This window comes from Amyelois transitella, chromosome 24, assembly GCF_032362555.1.
Source record: "Amyelois transitella isolate CPQ chromosome 24, ilAmyTran1.1, whole genome shotgun sequence".
Taxonomy (NCBI): Eukaryota; Metazoa; Arthropoda; class Insecta; order Lepidoptera; family Pyralidae; genus Amyelois; species Amyelois transitella.
The window spans coordinates 1,488,468-1,507,751 of NC_083527.1; the positions used below are offsets into that span (position 1 = coordinate 1,488,468).

General features: G+C 37.1%; 2 protein-coding genes across 2 annotated transcripts; one reads left to right on the forward strand and one right to left on the reverse strand.

Annotated features, from left to right (window-relative positions):
- Positions 1-3,068: 3,068 nt before the first annotated feature.
- On the reverse strand, positions 3,069-7,391 carry LOC106137105 (trypsin). The gene is made up of 4 exons (XM_060951391.1): positions 7,168-7,391; positions 5,603-5,855; positions 4,406-4,594; positions 3,069-3,314 (listed from the first exon to the last, which is right to left on the reverse strand). Exons 1-4 carry the CDS (start codon positions 7,389-7,391, stop codon positions 3,069-3,071), a joined length of 912 nt encoding a protein of 303 aa, XP_060807374.1.
- Positions 7,392-15,345: 7,954 nt separating this feature from the next.
- Positions 15,346-18,935, forward strand: LOC106137107 (uncharacterized). Its single transcript, XM_013337871.2, has 3 exons — positions 15,346-15,681; positions 17,135-17,299; positions 18,158-18,935. The coding sequence occupies exons 1-3, from the start codon at positions 15,433-15,435 to the stop codon at positions 18,557-18,559; spliced, it is 816 nt and encodes a 271-aa protein (XP_013193325.1). The 5' UTR covers positions 15,346-15,432; the 3' UTR covers positions 18,560-18,935.
- Positions 18,936-19,284: the final 349 nt, after the last annotated feature.

Sequence of the window (19,284 nt, forward strand, 5' to 3'; positions counted from 1 at the left end):
CCGCAAGGGATAAAGACGTGACTAAACTATACAATTATGTCTCAATTGAACGAATAAGTTACCTACGAAATAATCTAAATTCTATCATTAAGCCAAACAGCTGAACGTGGCCTATCAGTCTTTTAAGACTGTTGGCTCGTTCTACCCCGCAAGGGATATAGACGTGATTATATGTTTGTATGTATGTATTAAATAATCTAAGGCTATGAATATATGAAATTAAATCAATGTCAAGTTTATCTCAAGGATTCAGTGTTAACTTGGTTGCCAGTTCGTGACAAAAATATCGTGAAATTTATGATAACTTCACTATTTCTTTAACATCTACTGATAAATTAGTTAGGTACATACAAACATACATACATACATATAGTTAAGTCTATATCCCTTGCGGGGAAGTCACAGCCAACAGTCTAGTGAAATGAATGAATTTTCACGCCACGTTCAGCTATTTGGTTTAATGATACGAGTAGAATTGAGATTCATATAGTGACAGGTTGCTAGCCCAACGCCTAAAAAAGAATACCAAGTTTTTAAGCCTATCCCTTAGTCGCCTTTAACGACTTCCATGGGTAATAGATGGAGTGGTCCTATTCTTGTTTTTATTGGTGCCGGGTACCACACGGCACTTTAAATAATTTTACATAAATATATATATAAATACAATAAATATGTGTGTGTGGTGACATCTCTAATGTCACACGTCACAACAGCCAATCACACAACAACTTTCAATCGTAGCGAATTATATTACGCGCTCAGCCAATAGCAGTGAAGAGTCTAAATCGCGATTACCTACAAAGTTTTTTCGGATTGGAGCATAAATACAACCTCCGGCACAACATCGTCTGTCGCGCGGTTCCCCAGGCATCACACCTAGCCTGGCGGAAGATCTTCCCTTTAATGGCGGTCGAGCCGAATCACCGCTTCTGCTACATGTGTACTTACAGTTAGTTCTACATTCATTCATGTTTTTTAATGTAGACAATGTGCATTCGTCCACGATTAAGATTTAAGAGATCTATATTTGTAAATTGACGTCCGATGAAAATGCTGCAGTGTAGTTTGTTCCGCCGCTTTTTCTACACATGCACTTTGGAAGCGGTAGTAGTTATAATTAGATTTAAGTTATGTGACGTCAATAAGTGATACCTTGTATCCAATTTTGAAAATAAATCTATTATATTCTATTCTAAAGATTGAAATGTCTATATAATTTGGATGTCTATAAAGACGTACCTACTAAACATGAGTAGTTTAATACACATACGTGTGCTCACACACGTATGTTTAAAGTAAATAAGCAATAAAATAATAATTATCTTTAGACTTAAATCACATCAGTCATTATGTAAACTTCAGTAGGTCGGCATTATGCACACATATACATATGTACATATACGTATTTATCTCATGTGACGTCGTGACGCTGCGTTCTTCCCTGAGTCCCTCTTCACAGCACGAGAGCTCATAAAAGCGTGCACACGCGCCCCGGGCCCTCTCCTTTAGTCTACTCCGGCGCCCTCTCTTCACAGCCCGGGAGCCCTATTAAAGCGTGCGCACGCGCCCCGGGTCCTCTCCTTTAGTCTACCCCGGCGCCCCCTCTTCACAGCCCGGGAGCCCTATAAAAACGCGCGCCCCGGGTCCTCTCCTTTAGTCTACTCCGGCGCTCACCAAGTGAAGTAGCAGCATGAAAGCTATTTGAAAATACAATCAACAACACTAAATATAGAAATATCCTTTAAACACTATACATACATACATACATACATATGATCACGTCTATATCCCTTGCGGGGTAGACAGAGCCAACAGTCTTGAAAAGACTGAATGGCCACGTTCAGCTATTTGGCTTAATGATAGAACCGAGATTCAAATAGTGACAGGTTGCTAGCCCATCGCCTAAAAGAGGAATCCTAAGTTTATAAGCCTATCCCTTAGTCGCCTTTTACGACATCCATGGGAAAGAGATGGAGTGGTCCTATTCTTTTTTGTAATAGTGCCGGGAACCACACGGCACTATGTTTTAAATAACATACTCCACTTATTGCAACTGTAATGCCTCAACCGCATTATGCGACGTTTTCACACATGTTTCTTACTTGAAGTTAATTAAATTCTATTTATAGGAACTATTTAAAAATATCTACAGCGTTGAATGCTTACACGCAAGTAAGTATTTACATACATACATACATATAGTCACGTCTATATCCCTTTCGGGGTAGACAGAGCCAATAGTCCCGAAAAGACTGAATGGCCACATTCAGCTGCTCGGCTTAATGATGGAATTGAGATCCAAATAGTGACAAGTATGTAAGCCTATCCCTTAGTCGCCTTTTACGACATCCATGGGAAAGAAATGGAGTGGTCCTATTCTTTTTTGTATTGGTGCCGGGAACCACACGGCACTGTTGGTGCCGGGAACCACACGGCACAAGTATTTACGTACCTAGTTAAATACACGCCTTTCCCGGAGGGGTAGGCAGTAGGTTTGTATTTACTACCGTGTGTAGGTATGTATCAGTGTTTATTAACGAACTTTCATTCACTATCATATAGTCACGTCTATATCCCTTGCGGGGTAGACAGAGCCAACAGCCTTGAAGAGACTGGTAGACCACGTTCAGCTGTTTGGTTTTATGATAGAATTGTGATTCAAATAGTGACACAGGTTGCTAGCCCATCGCCTAAAATAAGAATCCCAAGCTTATAAGCCTATTCCTTTGTCTTCTTTGATGCTATTCATGGGAGAGATATGATGATATATTTGTTAACGATTATCTCGCGTTTCACTGAACCGATTTTGATGCGGTTTTCAGGAAATTGTTTTTGTAGAAAATGGTTTAAAATTTTTAACCGACTTCAAAAACGGAGGATATCGTTCAGAAGCGGCTATCTTTTGTACAAAAGTTATCTATTATTAATTCTTATTTACAAGTATGGACTTGTAACTAACTCACACGGATGAGTTAGCATCTTCTTCTTCTGTGGGCTGCTTAATCATCTCCAAATCTTTCAACCAGCTCTTAGTAAAACTTAACATCAATAAAACTCGATAAACACTATCAATAATTATTAATATCATCATCTTCATCGTAATAATAATCTTCATATTCCACTTGGGCCTTGTCTGTCCTTGTGAAGTTTCTCCTCTGCTCTCTGGTCGTGGTGTAAATCCAGGAGGAGATGTTCCTAGCTGATACCAGGGTGACCAGGATTGGGCTTGGGTCCACATCGCAGTCTTCGGACTTCCAAGACGACAGGATCCCCCATAGGACCCCGTTGAGAACCACGGGAGCGCCTACGTCTCGCTGGAAATAAAATGTTTAGTTTATTTATCATCTATACTAATATTATAAAGCTGAAGAGTTTGTTTCTTTGTTTAAACGCGCAAATCTCAGGAAGTACTGGTTCGAATTAGAAAAATATTTTTGTGTTGAATAGACCATTTATCGAGGAAGGCTTTTAGGCTATAAAACATTACGTTGCAACTATTAGGAGCGAAGAAATAATGGAAAATGTGAAAAAAAACAGGGAAAATTATTCAACCTTGAGGGCTTCGATGTTGCCCAAATTAACTATTCCACGCGGACGAAGTCGCGGGCACAGTTTATATTTATAAAGGGCGAATAAGGGATAGGCAAACTTGGGATTTTTCTTGTAGGCAATGGATTGCAATGCGACCCGTCACTATTTGAGTCTCAATTCCATTATCCATCCAAAAGCCATACAGCTGAAAGTGGCCTTTCAGACTTTTCAAAACTGTTGGCTCAGTTTACCCCGCAAGGGATATAGACGTGTTAATATGTATGTATGTATTCTTGATTATTCAAGCACATCAGTAGGTTATTCCTGCATATCTCTATCCCATGGACATCGTCAAAGGCAAATAAGGGATAGGCTAATAAACTTGGGATTCTTTTTATAAGCGATGGGCTAGCAACTGTCACTATTTGCATCTCAATTCCATCATAAACCCATACAGCCGATGGCCTTTCAGTCTTTTCAAGACCGTTGGTTTTGTCTACCCCGCAAGACGTAATAATACGATCGTATGTATCATAATCACAATCATTTATTCCTTAAAAAAACCCGTGTGGTTCCCGGCACCAATGAAAAAAGAATAGGACCACTCCATCTCTTTCCCATGGATGTCGTAAAAAGCGACTAAGGGATAGGCTTAAAAACTTGGGTTTCTTCTTTTAGGCGATGGGCTAGCAACCTGTCACTATTTGAATCTCAATTCTATCATTAAGCCAAACAGCTGAACGTGGCCATTCAGTCTCTTCAAGACTGTTGGCTCTGTCTACCCCGCAAGGGATATAGACGTGACAATATGTATGTATGTAAAAAAAACCCCAAATTCCTTATCAGTAAGAACCTATACAATAAAATTAATTACCTCGCAAGGATCGGTTCCTAATGCCGGATCCAGGCACAGCATACTTGTTCCCGCTGACAGATTCATATACTGATACACATCCGAGCAGTTCACTTGTGATGACGGGTGGAGATGGGACACAGTCATCATTCGCCTCCTCTTGACGTTGTCCAATGACTCCGTGTGGTTGGGGTACACGCTTGAGGGTATCTGGAGATTAAGACAGCTTTGAATTTGCCAACATACATATCATTTTTAAATTTATCTCGTTATAAACATAACATTACATATAATCACGTCTATATCCCCTGCGGGGTAGTCAGAGCCGACGGTCATCAAAAGAGTGAAAGGTCACGTTCAGCTATTTGGCTTTATGATAGAATTGACATTCAAATAGTGACAGGTTGCTAACCCATCGTCTAAAAGAAGAATCCGAAGTTTATAAGCCTATCCCTTAGTCGCCTTTTACTATATCCATGGGAAATAGATGGAGTGGTCCTATTCTTTTTTCTATTGGTGCCGGGAACCACACGGCAGAATTTAATATAAGAACCTTATTATTAACGAAAAGTTAATCCTTATTACGAACGACTAACGAAGTGCGTAATTCCTGGCATCTAAAAAGGAAGGCTGGCAGCCTTCCCACTAATCCCCTTAAATGCGTACAATAGGACCACTCCATCTCTTTCCTATGAATGTCATAAAAGGCGACTAAGGGATAGGCTAATAAACTTGGTATTCTTTTTTAGCCGATGGGTTATCTAAAGCCATATATCTGGACGTGGCCTTTCAGGCTTTATGGGACTGTCGGCTCTGTCTATACGGTAAGGGATGAAGACGTAATTATAGTATGTACGTGCGTTCTTGCCATTTTGAAGCATCACTATTACGACATTGTAGGGAAAATCATAAATATAGTTTTAAGAAGTTTTTGTGCCGTGTGGTTCCCGGCACCAATACAAAAAGAATAGGACCACTCCATCTCTTTCCCATGGATGTCGTAAAAGGCGACTAAGGAATAGGCTTACAAACTTGGATTCTTTTTAGGCGATGGGCTAGCAACCTGTCACTATTTGAATCTCAATTCTATCATTAAGCAAACAGCTGTACGTGGCCATTCAGTTCTTTTCAAGACTGTTGGCCCTGTCTACCCCGCAAGGGATATAGACGTGACCATTTGTATGTATGTATGTATAGTTTTAAGAAATTACTTACAACATGTGGAGGCCAAGAATTAACCAAGAAATGTGTAGCAGCCGCTTTCTTCGGGAACATCTGCAGTTTTATTGGGCTCAGTGTGGGCGTGAACCTCACTCTCCTCGGGAGCAAGACCAGTGCTATGTCAAATTGGGGCTTATTGTCATCGAAATTGGGATGAATTTCGATCGTCTTCACGGGGTGGAGTTGTCCACCTTTCTTGTTGTTCACGCTGCCGAGTCGTACTCTCATCACGCGTGTTGATTCTCTTACTCTGAATGAGAGAAGAAATGAAATCTATCTATTATAAAGTATAATGACTGATTGATTGACTGATAATGACACGTCAGTCCCGTTCGGACAGGGAACAGAGACTTGTCTTTTTATTTCAATGGTTAGTTAGTTGATTTTTTAACCTTTGCATTCAATTTTTTTTTTGACAGGTCACTTAATTTATAGGTAATTAGCCTCGAAGTAAGTTGCATACATGCATGCATATGATCACGTCTTTATCCCTTACGGGGTAGACAGAGCCAACAGTCTTGAAAAGACTGATAGGCCACGTTCAGCTGTTTGGTTTAATGATAGAATTGAGATTCAAATAGTGACGGGTTGCTAGCCCATCGCCTAAAAGAAGAATCCCAAGTTTATAAGCCTATCCCTTAGTCGCCTTTTACGACATCCATGGGAAAGAGATGGAGTAGCCCTATTCTTTTTTGTATTGGTGCCGGGAACCACACGGTACTCGAAGTAAGTTCGAGACTTGAATTACGAGATACTAATTCAACGATACTATATTTTATAATAAATACTTTAATAGATAAACATCCAAGACCCAGGCCAATCAGAAAAGTTCGTTTCTCATCATGTCCTTGCTAGGATTTGAACCCGGGACCTCCGGTTGACGCAGACAAGCGCACTACCGCTGAGCCACAGAGGTCATTATAGTATCTATTGAAATAGTTGTAATAACAAATTCTGAAAACGTTTGAACGGATTAATTACATCATATAACAAGCTTTTGTGGTTTAGTTTTAGCCAAAAAGATATTTAATTAAAATTTATGAGCTCGTAAATTAGAACAGATGGGATTTATAATTTCGTTATAGAAGACTGATATTCCAAACTACGATGCTTTTGAGGTGCGGTGTATCGTTTGCAAGAAAAGTGTTTGTTATATTGAAAATAAAAAACAATGTATTTGATTTTCTTCTTATTTCTCCTGGATATAAGCCTTGGTTGTATCCTCATCAATCTGGAGAGGAGCCCGGGGTATGCCTTTGACCATGGAGTAGAGTAGTTTTATATTGCAAAAATTCATAAAAAAGAAAATCATGCTTAGTTTATCATATATACAATATAGTTTATTATATAACAATATGCGCCCTGTTGGGCAATAATTAAAATAATATGGAACGGCGGGCAGGTTAATATCGGCTTGTTACTCACAGACAGAAGCAGAATGTTATACATATGGTCACGTCTATATCCCTTGTGGGGTAGACAGAGCCATTGAAGCCTATGAGGCCTTTTCCTACCTAGCCATAGAATGTTATAAATAGTGATAAATAAAGAATTATACTTACAAATACAAAGAATCCGCGGCGGTTATCACCCAAAACTCATTGATCAACGCCCCGGCACTAATATACACGGATTTAAACAAAATGGCCGCCACAAATGGAAAAACACCGTTGTCCGTCACCATAGTGTGATCTGTCAATTCTCTATAGCGATATTCACTTTTCACTTGGACTGTACCACTTTGTAATAAATGTAGGATAATATTTAATATGAGAACTGAATTCATAATGACTGTATTTGATTGTTACGTAGTTACTTTGCTAGGTTAGGAAGCGGACCCCGGGTTCTAAAGCAACTGGATACACTGAATTATGGATGATGGAAATCTAAAAATAAATCAACAATCATTTTTCTTGTTTAGTATGTAGTTACCTGAAAGAAAATTTTCAGTTTTAATTATAAAACACATTAATTTTATTAGTGCAACTATGGACTAACTTCGATAAATTGTATCAGAACAACATCTAAATTGATATGACGACGAAATGCGTATAAAAATTAAGAAACTCAAAAGAGTATGATGGGAAAATGAACTGATTTCTCATTATTTTTATCAGTATCACTAAACAAAAATAAACGACTTTACGAAAAAAAGATCCTACAAATATTTCTGAACACAATTTTTTTTTAATGGAATACCTTTAATATCTTTCATTGTAAGAAGGAAACGAAAATAATATTTTTTTAAATTCAAATCGTGTTTTTCATAATAACAACGAAGATAATGGCTATCATTTTATCACAATATCGTGTTTAAGAAGTTATTTATGGATGAAAAAGAGAAGAAATAAATGATAATTGCTCGAGCCGAGAACTGCTCACGAACTTTTTCAATCAAGCCACGGAAATCCATATTACACGGACGAAATACGTTTGTGTACGTAACTCACTCCTAATCAAGAAGTGGTGTAACTCAATATTTTTTGTTTTTATTACAAACTTTTTGTCAAGAGCTTTACCCGCAATTAACTAAACAAAATTCCCATTCTCTTGTTCTCGTAAAAATTTAAAAAATAACCGTTGATTACTTGAAGAATTTAAAGAGTAGGTATGATGAGATGTTGCACAGACAAAATAAGATTGTGTAACTCCTGATCAAGTTAGGATTCAAAAATTTTATTCATTATTATGGGACACTTCACATTATTTAATAATTGTCATATCTTTTGGTTTCACAACATTGGTTGACGTCAAATAAATTACTTAAAACTTAGTTAACGACCGCTCCCAAAGTGTCAGTGCAGAAAAAATGGTAACAAACTGCACTGCAGCATTTTCTTCAACAACGACTTCACAACTATTATACATATGACAAGAAGTAGGTAACTCGATTTTTTGTTTTAAATACTAGCTTTTGCCCGCAGCTCCGCCAGTTATTAACTCATTATCTTTTTTCCTCTCATTCTCAAAAAAAAAAATAAAAACAAACACCGCTCAGCTTATGTAAAGAAAGTTAAGATCATGGTTTAAAAAATTACGAAGGAATCGAGTCAAAAAGAAAGATGTTATCTCTATGTGATGTTATGTATATATTTATATATGCTTGATACAAACATAAAATCCTACATTTTAAACGCCTACTTCCCGGAGGGGTAAGCAGAGATTGTAATTTTCCACTTGCCATGATCCCCGTATTCTTCTTTAGCTTGTTCGATCTAGGTTAATTTATTATATACTTACAAAATTTTATTCTAATCGGTCAAGCCGTTTTGGCTGTACTATAGTTAATATCTCAGGAAATGCAAACTTTACTTACTTGCTACTTTTAATACATACGTCGTCATAATCACGTCTATATCCCTTGCAGGGCCAACAGTTTTGAAACGACTGATAGGCCCGTCGCCTAAAAAAAGAATACCAAGTTTATAAGCCTATCCCTTAATGCCGTGTGGTTACCGGCACCAATAAAAAAAAAGAATAGGACCACTCCATCTCGTTCCCATGGATGTCGTAAAAGGCGACTAAGGGATAGGCTTATAAACTTGGGATTCTTTTTTTTAAGCGATGGGCAGCCCGTCACTATTTGAATCTCAATTCTATCATTAAGCCAAATAGCTGAACGTGGCCTTTCAGTCTTTTCAAGACTGTTGGCTCTGTCTACCCCGTAAGGGATAAATACGTGATCATATGTATGTATCCCTTAGTCACTTTTTACGATATCCATGGGAAAGAGATGGCGTAGTTCTATTCTTTTTCTATTGGTGCCGGGAACCACACAACACTTCTTTTAATAGTTCTCACAAAAACTCAACACAAGTTCATTTCTCAAAATCTCTTAGTTTCAGAGTTACGATACTTTACACATGCGTTCCCCAAATTTTGAAAACACAAACGTTTATCGGAAAAACTACAAACATGCGGTGTTTTTAAAACTGTTTGCGAAATGGCAATTGGAGCTATTATAGGGAAACATGTGAACCGATTAATTAAGTCAATGCTTAGGTATTATGTCAATTCTAGGTACCTACTAGGCTAGAGTTGTGACCTTTTTGTATTGCTGCAACTCACAACCTAATTAATTTGTATTCCATATGAAATTGTAAATTGTGTGTAGCAAATCAAATTAATGAATTATCTATCTATCTAGTACATACATTACATTACATATGGTCACGTCTATATCCCTTGCGGGATGGACAGAGTCAACGGTCTTGAAAAGACTGAATGGCCACGTTCATCTATTTGGCAAAAAGGTAAAACGCGGGATTTTTCTTTTAGGCAATGGTCTTGTAAACAATCACTTACTTTAAAACTCGATTCAAACAAACGATATAGACTTTGTATGTATAAGGTAACACACACAATTAAGTTGTAAATTTTCTTTTATATATTGCTTTATACATTTTCTTTGAAATACCATTTTACACAATGAAATGTTTACAAACGAACTTGTCTGTGACATCGGATGTCCCGGGTTCGAATCTCGGCCAAAGCATGATGAGAAAAAAACTTTTTCTGATTGGCTTGAGTCTTACATGTTTATCTATATAAGTATTTATTATTAAATATAGTATCGTTGAGTTAGTATCTCGTAACACAAGTCTCAACTTACTTCGAGGCTAACTCGATCTGTATAATCTGTCCCGTATATATTTATTTAATTTTTTTATTTCAACATACAAAATAAACGGAAGTTTAACAAAAAATAAAACATATCAGTGAAAAGCATTCCCTGCACACATTTTCTAAAATAAATCCCTTAGAAAGCGTTGATACGAAGTTTATTTCTATGAGTAAGATGAAGTTCTTAGAAATGTTTTATTATTTCAAGTTTCCCAGCTTTAGACAAATAGCACAATCTCCTTGGGAAGTACAGTCGGCGCGATATATCAGGCTTGCGTTTCCCGCTCGCCTCTCTTGAATTGAGACGAGAATACAGTAACGTTGAAAAATGGTCTAAGTTATAGCTTTGTAGCGGTGTTATAGTTTTATATGTATATAAAATTCTCGTGTTTCGTTCCCGTACACCTCCGAAACGGCTTGGCCGATTGTCATGAAATTTTATGAGCATATTTTCATACCCCTTAATGATATAAGTTGTCCACCCTTAACAATTTTTTTAACTACTGTTTAGAAAACAACGTTTTCCGGGACAGCTAGTAATAATATAGAATAGAATAGAGTTATTTTCAAAATTGGATACTAGGTATCACTTATTGCCGTCACATCAATTAAATCTAATTATTACTTCTACCGCTTCAAAAGCGGGTGTGTAGAAGAAGCGGCGGAACAAACTACACTGCAGCATGAAAGCAGTATGAAAGGTATGTTTGGAATTTGTAATTTTGTTTTGTATAATTTGTAAATTTGTTATTGGACTCTCTTTCTCTTTTAACTTGGACCACACGTAAAGTAGAATTATCGCCCCAGCGCGCCAGCACCACACATTAATGTGATATTATCTAGGTGATAATACTATTTATTTGCTTGATACACCTGTCCTTTATAAATATAGCCATTTACGTGTTCTTTTTATTTTGCTGGATTACGCTAATTTTCAGTTGAAGCTTAGAACACATTAGTATACCTTTATCACGTTTCAAACTCTTACCGTGTAGACAAAATCAATGGTTACAAGACTGAAAGGCTACATTTAGCTGATGAAATTGATTTTCCTGATATTGTCATGTTGCTAGCCCATCGACTAAAGCTTTTATCTATCTATCTAAAATAATGAGAGAGGCGACGGGTGACCCTCGCGCGGGCAGCTCTCTTGCGCAGCGTATTGCTATTGCAATACAGCGCGGGAATGCTGCCTTTTTTTACTTTTGGAAAGACCTTCGTCTACCCGGCCGGCTGCGGGAAGCCGGACGGGTTATGTGGGGCTTGAACCCACTAAAACCACACGGTGCCATCGCCTACCGCTTCGTTGCCAGGAGTGTGAGCTGCCCTCGCTCATATTCCTGACGCGGCGGCCGCTTCCACGGCGGCCTCGGCTCGGCCGCTCTCCACGGAGCGGCCAGCGGGGTGACCCGTCGGCCTTCAATAACAGGTTTTTTTTTATTTTGTAGTTTAGGAATTTAAATGAGGTTTAGTTTTAATATAAGTACATAATTGTAATATTAAGTTTAATGTATAGAAATCCCCCGTACGTATTTGTTTTAAAACTTTTTATAGCGGCAAAGGAAATGCATAATTAGTGAACTAGCTATCACGGCTTACTTACAGCCTTGTGAAAGACAAACGGACGGACAGACAGCGAAGGATTAGTAATATTAAGTAAGGAACCTTAAAACACTAAAACAGAAACATGAAAGTTTTGCGTTAATATTTTCAGACTGAAAATAAAGTTTAGCACGTGTTTAAATCGCAAAACTAGGTGCTTTAAAAGCTTTATACAACACCTGAATTAAAAATGTTTTATACGTATAAATAAAAGTTCTATGCCTAATAAACTGTTATGGGAATTCCTTTTATGGGTAGTCAGTTCATAGCCTTTATTTAGTGAACCTTTTTAATATCCCCAAATTTGTACGAAAGTAACAAATTCACGTAAGTAATAATTTCATGTAACGAAGTATAGGTACTTACAAAGATCCAAACCATTAAAAAAAGTTCAATTCGTTAAAAAGGGGACTGTGTGAAGTGTGGCGAAGAAAAATTTTTTCCCGCGCGCAAATAATTCATTCCACAAATCTTATTCAACAACATAAAAATATTTTTCACGTAGATACATCGTTTCAGTAGTATGTGGGCGAAACTTTCATAAGTTTAGGATGTAGACGGAATATAAACAAACAGTGGGGAAACGTGTGCTGTGTTAAGTCTCAAAATTTGCATCTTTTGCTTACAAACAGTAACACTTTGAAATGTTTTGTGGAAATAGGAACGCATTTTCTTTGGTTAGTATCTACTGTTCCTTTTTTTTTTAAATAAATTCCAATAAAATTCAAAGTCTATTCTTTTTTTTTTCTTATTATATTTTTCTTCTAATTCATAGACAAATGAATGCCATAATAAACGTAAACTCTTTTTAGCCTTTTTTTTAAATTTAAAGTCAGGGACTTTTTGGCGGGAATTGAAACGTCATAGACTATATTGACGATAAATTTTATTTGCAAAAAGACATATTGGAACATAGGCAAAAGTCACATAATGTTAAGACCTAGTTTTGCTGGAAAGCTTAATGATGGAATCGGTAATTTAGACAATAGATTGGAGAAATTAACAGGTTGCTAAACCATCGCTCAAACTAAACTTTTTCTATGATAGACTTTTGCGATCTGAGCACAAAATATTGCAGTAAAATCATCTCTTTGTTTGTTAAAACTTTTCGTTAACCTAAATACCTGCAAAGCACGTCATATTAATGTTATTTTCCCGCATGCATCCTGCATTTAAACAACAAAATTATGCGTGCTATATTTATGTCAATTTAAAAGAACTTAAGTGAGTTATAATTGTAGTTTAAGGTGTGTTTCCTCCTTGTAAGTACAGTACTTACTAGATCAACAGAAACTTGACATACATAAGTACATATAATCACGTCTTAATCCCTTATGGGATTGTCAGAGCCAGCAGTCTTGCCAAGACTGGAAGGACACGTTCATCTGAAAAAAGTGACAGCGTTGCTACCCCGTCAGTATCTGTAATTTTAACTAATTTTCTCTATATATATATATATATACATATGATATGTAAGGGTGAAACTCAGGGTGAGTTCGAATCCCGGACACGGTGTGATATTAAAGATGAACACTAACTAAAAGATTACATACCTCACTCAAAATTTCTTTTGGAACCGGTTTAAAAAAATCAAGGTTTTTGGTAGGAACTGCATGTAAAGTCTAATAAAAACCAAACTAGAGAATTTTATACATACATATAGTCACGTTTTTATCCCTTGCGGGGTGGATATAGCCAACATTCTTGGAACTGATAGGACATGTTCGGCTATTTGGCTTAATGATAGAATTGAGTTTAAATAGTAACAGGTTGCTAGCCCATCACCCAAAAGGAGAATCGCAAGTTTAAAGCATAGGCATAGGCCTTAGTTTTCTTTTTCTATTTGTGCCGGGAACCACAAGGCTTTTAAATATATTTTTTAACATTCTGAAACAAATTTAATCAACGGATACTTGACACTGGTGTTTTTTTACTCCGAATTATGCTCGTATTGGTATAGATACACCTTTATACCAAAAATAATTTCACCCGACTCCCTTCACAAACGCTTCGAATTACAAACACCAACCCACAATGAAATAAGCCAATAAACATTGAAATACGATAATAAATTTATCAATACTCGAGCCGTGTAATAAGACCGAATGAACAAGCCTTAAGGTTTTTGATGTCCCGCTTTACGGCGAGAAATTTTAAAATATTTCGAAATTCTTTTAATAAAATTTAAATAGGTAATATGTCTACCATTTTCTTTAGTTCCTCATGCCGATTGTGAAATCAAATGACGCTTCATTATAGCTTGTAAACTCGCACAATATCAGTCTTTTCAAGACTGTTGGCTCTGTCTACACCGCAAGGGATATATGTATGTTCTCTTTTACGTAAAAACTTCCAAACGGATTTTTATGAAACTCTGAAATAGGTTAAGACAAGTATAGTAGTTAAGTAATATAGTTAAGACATTAGATTAACATAAAAAGTTAAATATTAGGATCTAAGGTCGAAGAAGTTGCGGGCGTTAGCTATTTTCATATAGTTATCAGCGAAAATACTAACTAAATAACAGAAAAGATTCCACGTTTGCTTGACCAAAAAGAAATAAAAATAAGTAAACCACAAAAATTTTGGCAACGCATAGATATTTCGATATGACGATTTAAGTTAGAGAAAATTTTTGTTAAGACCAATCGTGCGCAATAATGGTTTGGGAATTTTGCCAGCATACATTCAAACAATTTTACTCAGTCAGAATAAAAAGTAGATACCTAGATATATTATTTATTTGATTTGCTCCATATAACTACAATTATATTATGATACCTACGTAATGTTTATATACACAAATTTTTTTCACACGCTTCTTTTTCCTCGTTGCACTACTCTCTAAATACATACATAAATCACTTCTATATCCGTTGCGGGATAGAGAGAATTAACAGTCCAAGACAAGACTGGTAGACCACGTTCAGATGTATGGCTTGAATTCAGTTTAAAAAAATTCAGAGGCTCTGTCTACTCCGCGAGGGACAAAAACGTCATATAAATAAAATAGTATAAGTGAAAAAAAAACAAAATGGCGATTTAAAATTCCGCCGTGATAACGCGCGTCAACTTTAAAGAGTTTTATTAGATTCCGATTCAGTGGTTCGATTTATATTTTCTTCCTGAAGTTGTTCGCTGTTTGTGAACGAATGGACTTTAACTAGAAAAAGTAACGAAGTTGGTAAGAAAAGACAGATTTATTTATTTTAACAATAAACCCTTCTAATGTTTCCAACATATAAACGCTTTTTTAGACTAGGCCGCTACAGTAGGAAGGCCTTGACGAACGTATAGCAACCAATCGGGGTATTCAGTGCTCTGTGTTAAATTTTTCTTGTGTCATCTATTTTGATCAAATCACTTGAACACAGCGCTGCGTCAAGCTACCTAGACCTACCGCGTCGACGCGGACGTGTGAAAAAGACAGAAAATAGGACACGTGCAGATGTGAAAGAGATAGCAACCACTTGACAATGAACAACTGACGCTCCGTTCGATCCCCTCCCGCCGTCATGCATCCATCTCATTCCGCGGGAAACCGCTAGCCGAGCGGGCGTCTCACCACAGTCTTACGTCGCGTTTCGAGTTCGTAAAACAAAATGGCGTCCTCCGATCAAGAAACGGAGATGGAAGGAAATGAGTTTATGACGGAATTTATACAAAAATACAAAGAATTGGAGTGTTTGTGGCAGACTAATCATATAGATTACACAAATAGGTACAAAAGACTTCATTGTTTGAGAGAACTGTTGAAGATTATGCAGAAGAATGACCCATTCGCTACTTTGGCTAAAGTAAAGAGAAAAATTAATTCTATCAGAAGTAACTTTAATAAGCAGCACAAAAAGGTATGTAAGTTTACTAAATTAAATTATAATTATTAACAATTTAGTATTCATTATCTCTATAAAAACATTGTGACGCTATGATGCTAGTTTGTCATGTCAATGTCGTAATCGCTTGACGAGTGACAATGAAGTATGATTGTGATTTGAGCAGGAGGCGGAGGGGAGGGGAGGGGGAAAGGCCTTCCATATCTATGGATTGAGGTCATAGATTATTAACATCTAGATAGTACACTTACAATCGTGGTAAAATACCTACAATCGGTTTAGATACAGCAATAAGTACTTTATCATACAATTGAAGCATTTATTTATTAATCTTAGTAAGTGTTATTGAACTTTTGCGTTTCATTATACTATTTATAAATTAATAATCGGTCACCACGGATCATTGTTACATGATTCGAAACGTCCGACATAAAATAAAGATACCTACTTACGTTACGTGCGCAATTCAAACCATATTTTATTTATAAATTAAGCTAGATATAACCTAAAAATAGTGTTAGACTAGAAACATCACTTCATTTTGATACTGACAACAACAAAATAAACACAAAAGACCATATTGGGTAGCTACTTACATACACGAATATAATCACGTCTATATCTCTTGTGGGGTAGACGAAGCCAATATTCTTGAAAAGACTGAAATACCACGTTCAACTGTTTGACTTTAGAATAGAATTGAGATTAAAATAGTTACTACTATTTTGTGTATTGAATCCGCGACGAAATGTAGTTAGAAGTCGGAAATAAATTGAACTGGTTTAAGAATAGCACCTTCTAGCGCTGAAGTTTGATATTCTATGGTAAGGGTCGTTCACTCGGTGCGTGTCATGTCTTATGTTAGCACCAAAGGCTCGCACTCATAAATAAATGTACCTATAATAACTATTGAACTGAACGTGGCATATCGGTCCTTTCAAAATGGTTGCCTCTGTCTATCCCGCAAGGGATATTTACGTGATTACATGTATGTTTGTAGTATAGTAATAATGTAGTCTCCATTTTTTAAGGTATTGAAATGAAAGTAAACAATCTTGACTGCCTCTTTGGCGCAGCGGTAGTACGCTTGTCTGTGACACCGGAGGTCCCGGGTTCGAATCCCGGCCAGGGCATGATGAGAAAAGAACTTTTTCTAATTGGCCTGAGTCTTGGATGTTTATCTATATAAGTTTTTATTATTATAAAATATAGTATCGTTGAGTTAGTATCTCGTAAACTTACTCTCGAACTTGCTGCGAGGCTAACTCAATCTGTGTAATTTATCCCGTATATATGTATGTATTTATTTATATTTCATAGTACGTCTTTTTGTTGAAAAATCATTTTAAATAGCAATGAAAAAAAAATTAAAAAAAAAAGAATGTTTTTCAAATCCACACCAAGGATGAAGATTTGAATGTTTGAAACGACTTAATGATTGTACGTTAATGATTTTAATGTTTTCCAGCTGATGCAGGCCAAAGCCTCGCTTGGTGAGGAAGGCTTTGATTTGATCGATAAAGCGCCGCCACTTTACTACAATTCTTTGCTGTTCTTGATAGACAGAAACCCGAAAATAAAAAGGTTCAAAAGTGAAAGCAAAACCGGCAGCGAGACTCATGAGTTCAGTGAGGTATGTACGGGTCTCTGCCTACCCCTCCGGGAAATAGGCTTGCTTTTAAGTATGTATGAGTGCCGTGTTTTTACCGGCACTTAAGAATAAAACCTCTCCGTCTGTTTCCCATGGACCTCGTAAAAGGCGACTTAGGGAATCGCAGCATGTTCATTTAGTGTAAGCTTCTATACTTACTGGTCTGGTACTAAAGAAAAAAACATAGGGTGTGCCAGTTGCTTCTCTTCCAACGCACATTGTAAAAGTCAATCGAGGAATGGAATTGTAAAAGTCTCACAAGGGATTCTTCTTGTAGACGATGGGCTAGCAACCTGTCACTGTTTGAATCTCAATTCTATTCATTAAGCTAAACAGCTGAGCGTTACCTTTCAGACTTTCCAAGACTTTTGGCTACCCTGCAATGTAATAGATGTGTTTATATCACTACATAGTATTAAGCGAAGTCGCTGCCCGTATCTGTCTCTATGTCTGTATGTTTAGATCTTAAAAACTACACAACGGATTTTGATACAGTTCTTTAAAATGGATAGAGTGATTCAAGAGGAGTTTTCATATGTATAAACTAGCGACCTGCCCCGGCTTCGCATGACTTGCATTTACACTTATAAACCTTCCTTTTAAATCACTATTTAAAAATAAAACTGCATTTAGATATGTCGTGTAGTTTTGAAGATCCAAGCATACAAACATACAGAGCGACAGACTAGCAACCTGTCACAAGTTGAATCTCAATTCTACCACTAAGCCAAACAGCTGAACGTGGCCTATCAGTCTTAGTAAGACTGTTGGCTCTGTCTACCCCGCGAGGGATATAGACGTGACTATATGTGTGTAAGCATATATACTGCATGTTTCTAGGACGAAAATACGGCTGCGATATATCTAGAAGAGGATTTTTCCAATGAGGATGACTGTTCCAATGCGGAATACTCGAAGGAAGAGCCAATAACTACATTATACGAATTCGACTCCAGCACCCCTACACGGGAGGAGACGAAAAAGAATTTCAACAAAAAAAGGAAATTTGTTAAACCCGAGTATGAATCGTCTAATTACGATGGCCTATTTGACTCTGAAGAAGCTGACTCTCCAACGAAACTAAGGCCTCTGTTCAACGCTTTCGGCGAACACGTCGCTGAGAAGTTGAGATGTATGCCCAGAGACGTGGCGATTTATTGTCAAAAAATTATAAACGACGCGCTTTTTTACGCTGAAACGGGCAATTTGAATCACACTTCTCATATTATTACGGACAATTAAATGCAGTGTTGTGTTTTATTTGGGATTAGGTTTCGTTAAATAGAGTGACGGTCCCTGTGGCGCAGCGGTAGCGCGGTAGGCTGCGACACAGAAGGTCCCGGGTTCGAATCCCGGATAGGGCATGATGAGAAACGAACTTTCCCTGATTGGCCCGGGTCTTGGATGTTTATCTTTATAAGTATTTATAATATAATAAAATATAGTATCGTTGAGTTTGTATCTTGTAACACAAGTTTCGAACTTATTTCAAGGTTAACCCAATCTGTATAATTCGTACCGTATATATTTATAATTAATTTGTTTTAATTATTTACTTTTTCTTAACATTAGAGGGTAAGTCCGTTTTTATACTTTTACAGGGAACCTTATTATAGAAATCTAAATAAGAATGAACCTAATCTATCTTCTTCCTCCTGGCTTTAGTCTTGGTTACGTCTACACCGCCCTAGAGAGTAGAGAGCCCAGGGTATGCCTTGAGTATTGATCCTGGGCGAGTCAGGTATTTACAAGAAGGAACTAACGTTTGACGACCGCACCATTTTGCAGGGGAAAATAAACCCGTAAGTATTAGATCATGGTTACACATTCAGCTAGCCTGAATGTCACCCTACATATGACTTCGAAACAAGTCATCGTTACATTGCCAAGGTGGGATTTGAACCTGTGCCTATATCGCATCATGGATTTCAACAGGACAATCTTACGACCACCGATACTCTAGGTAC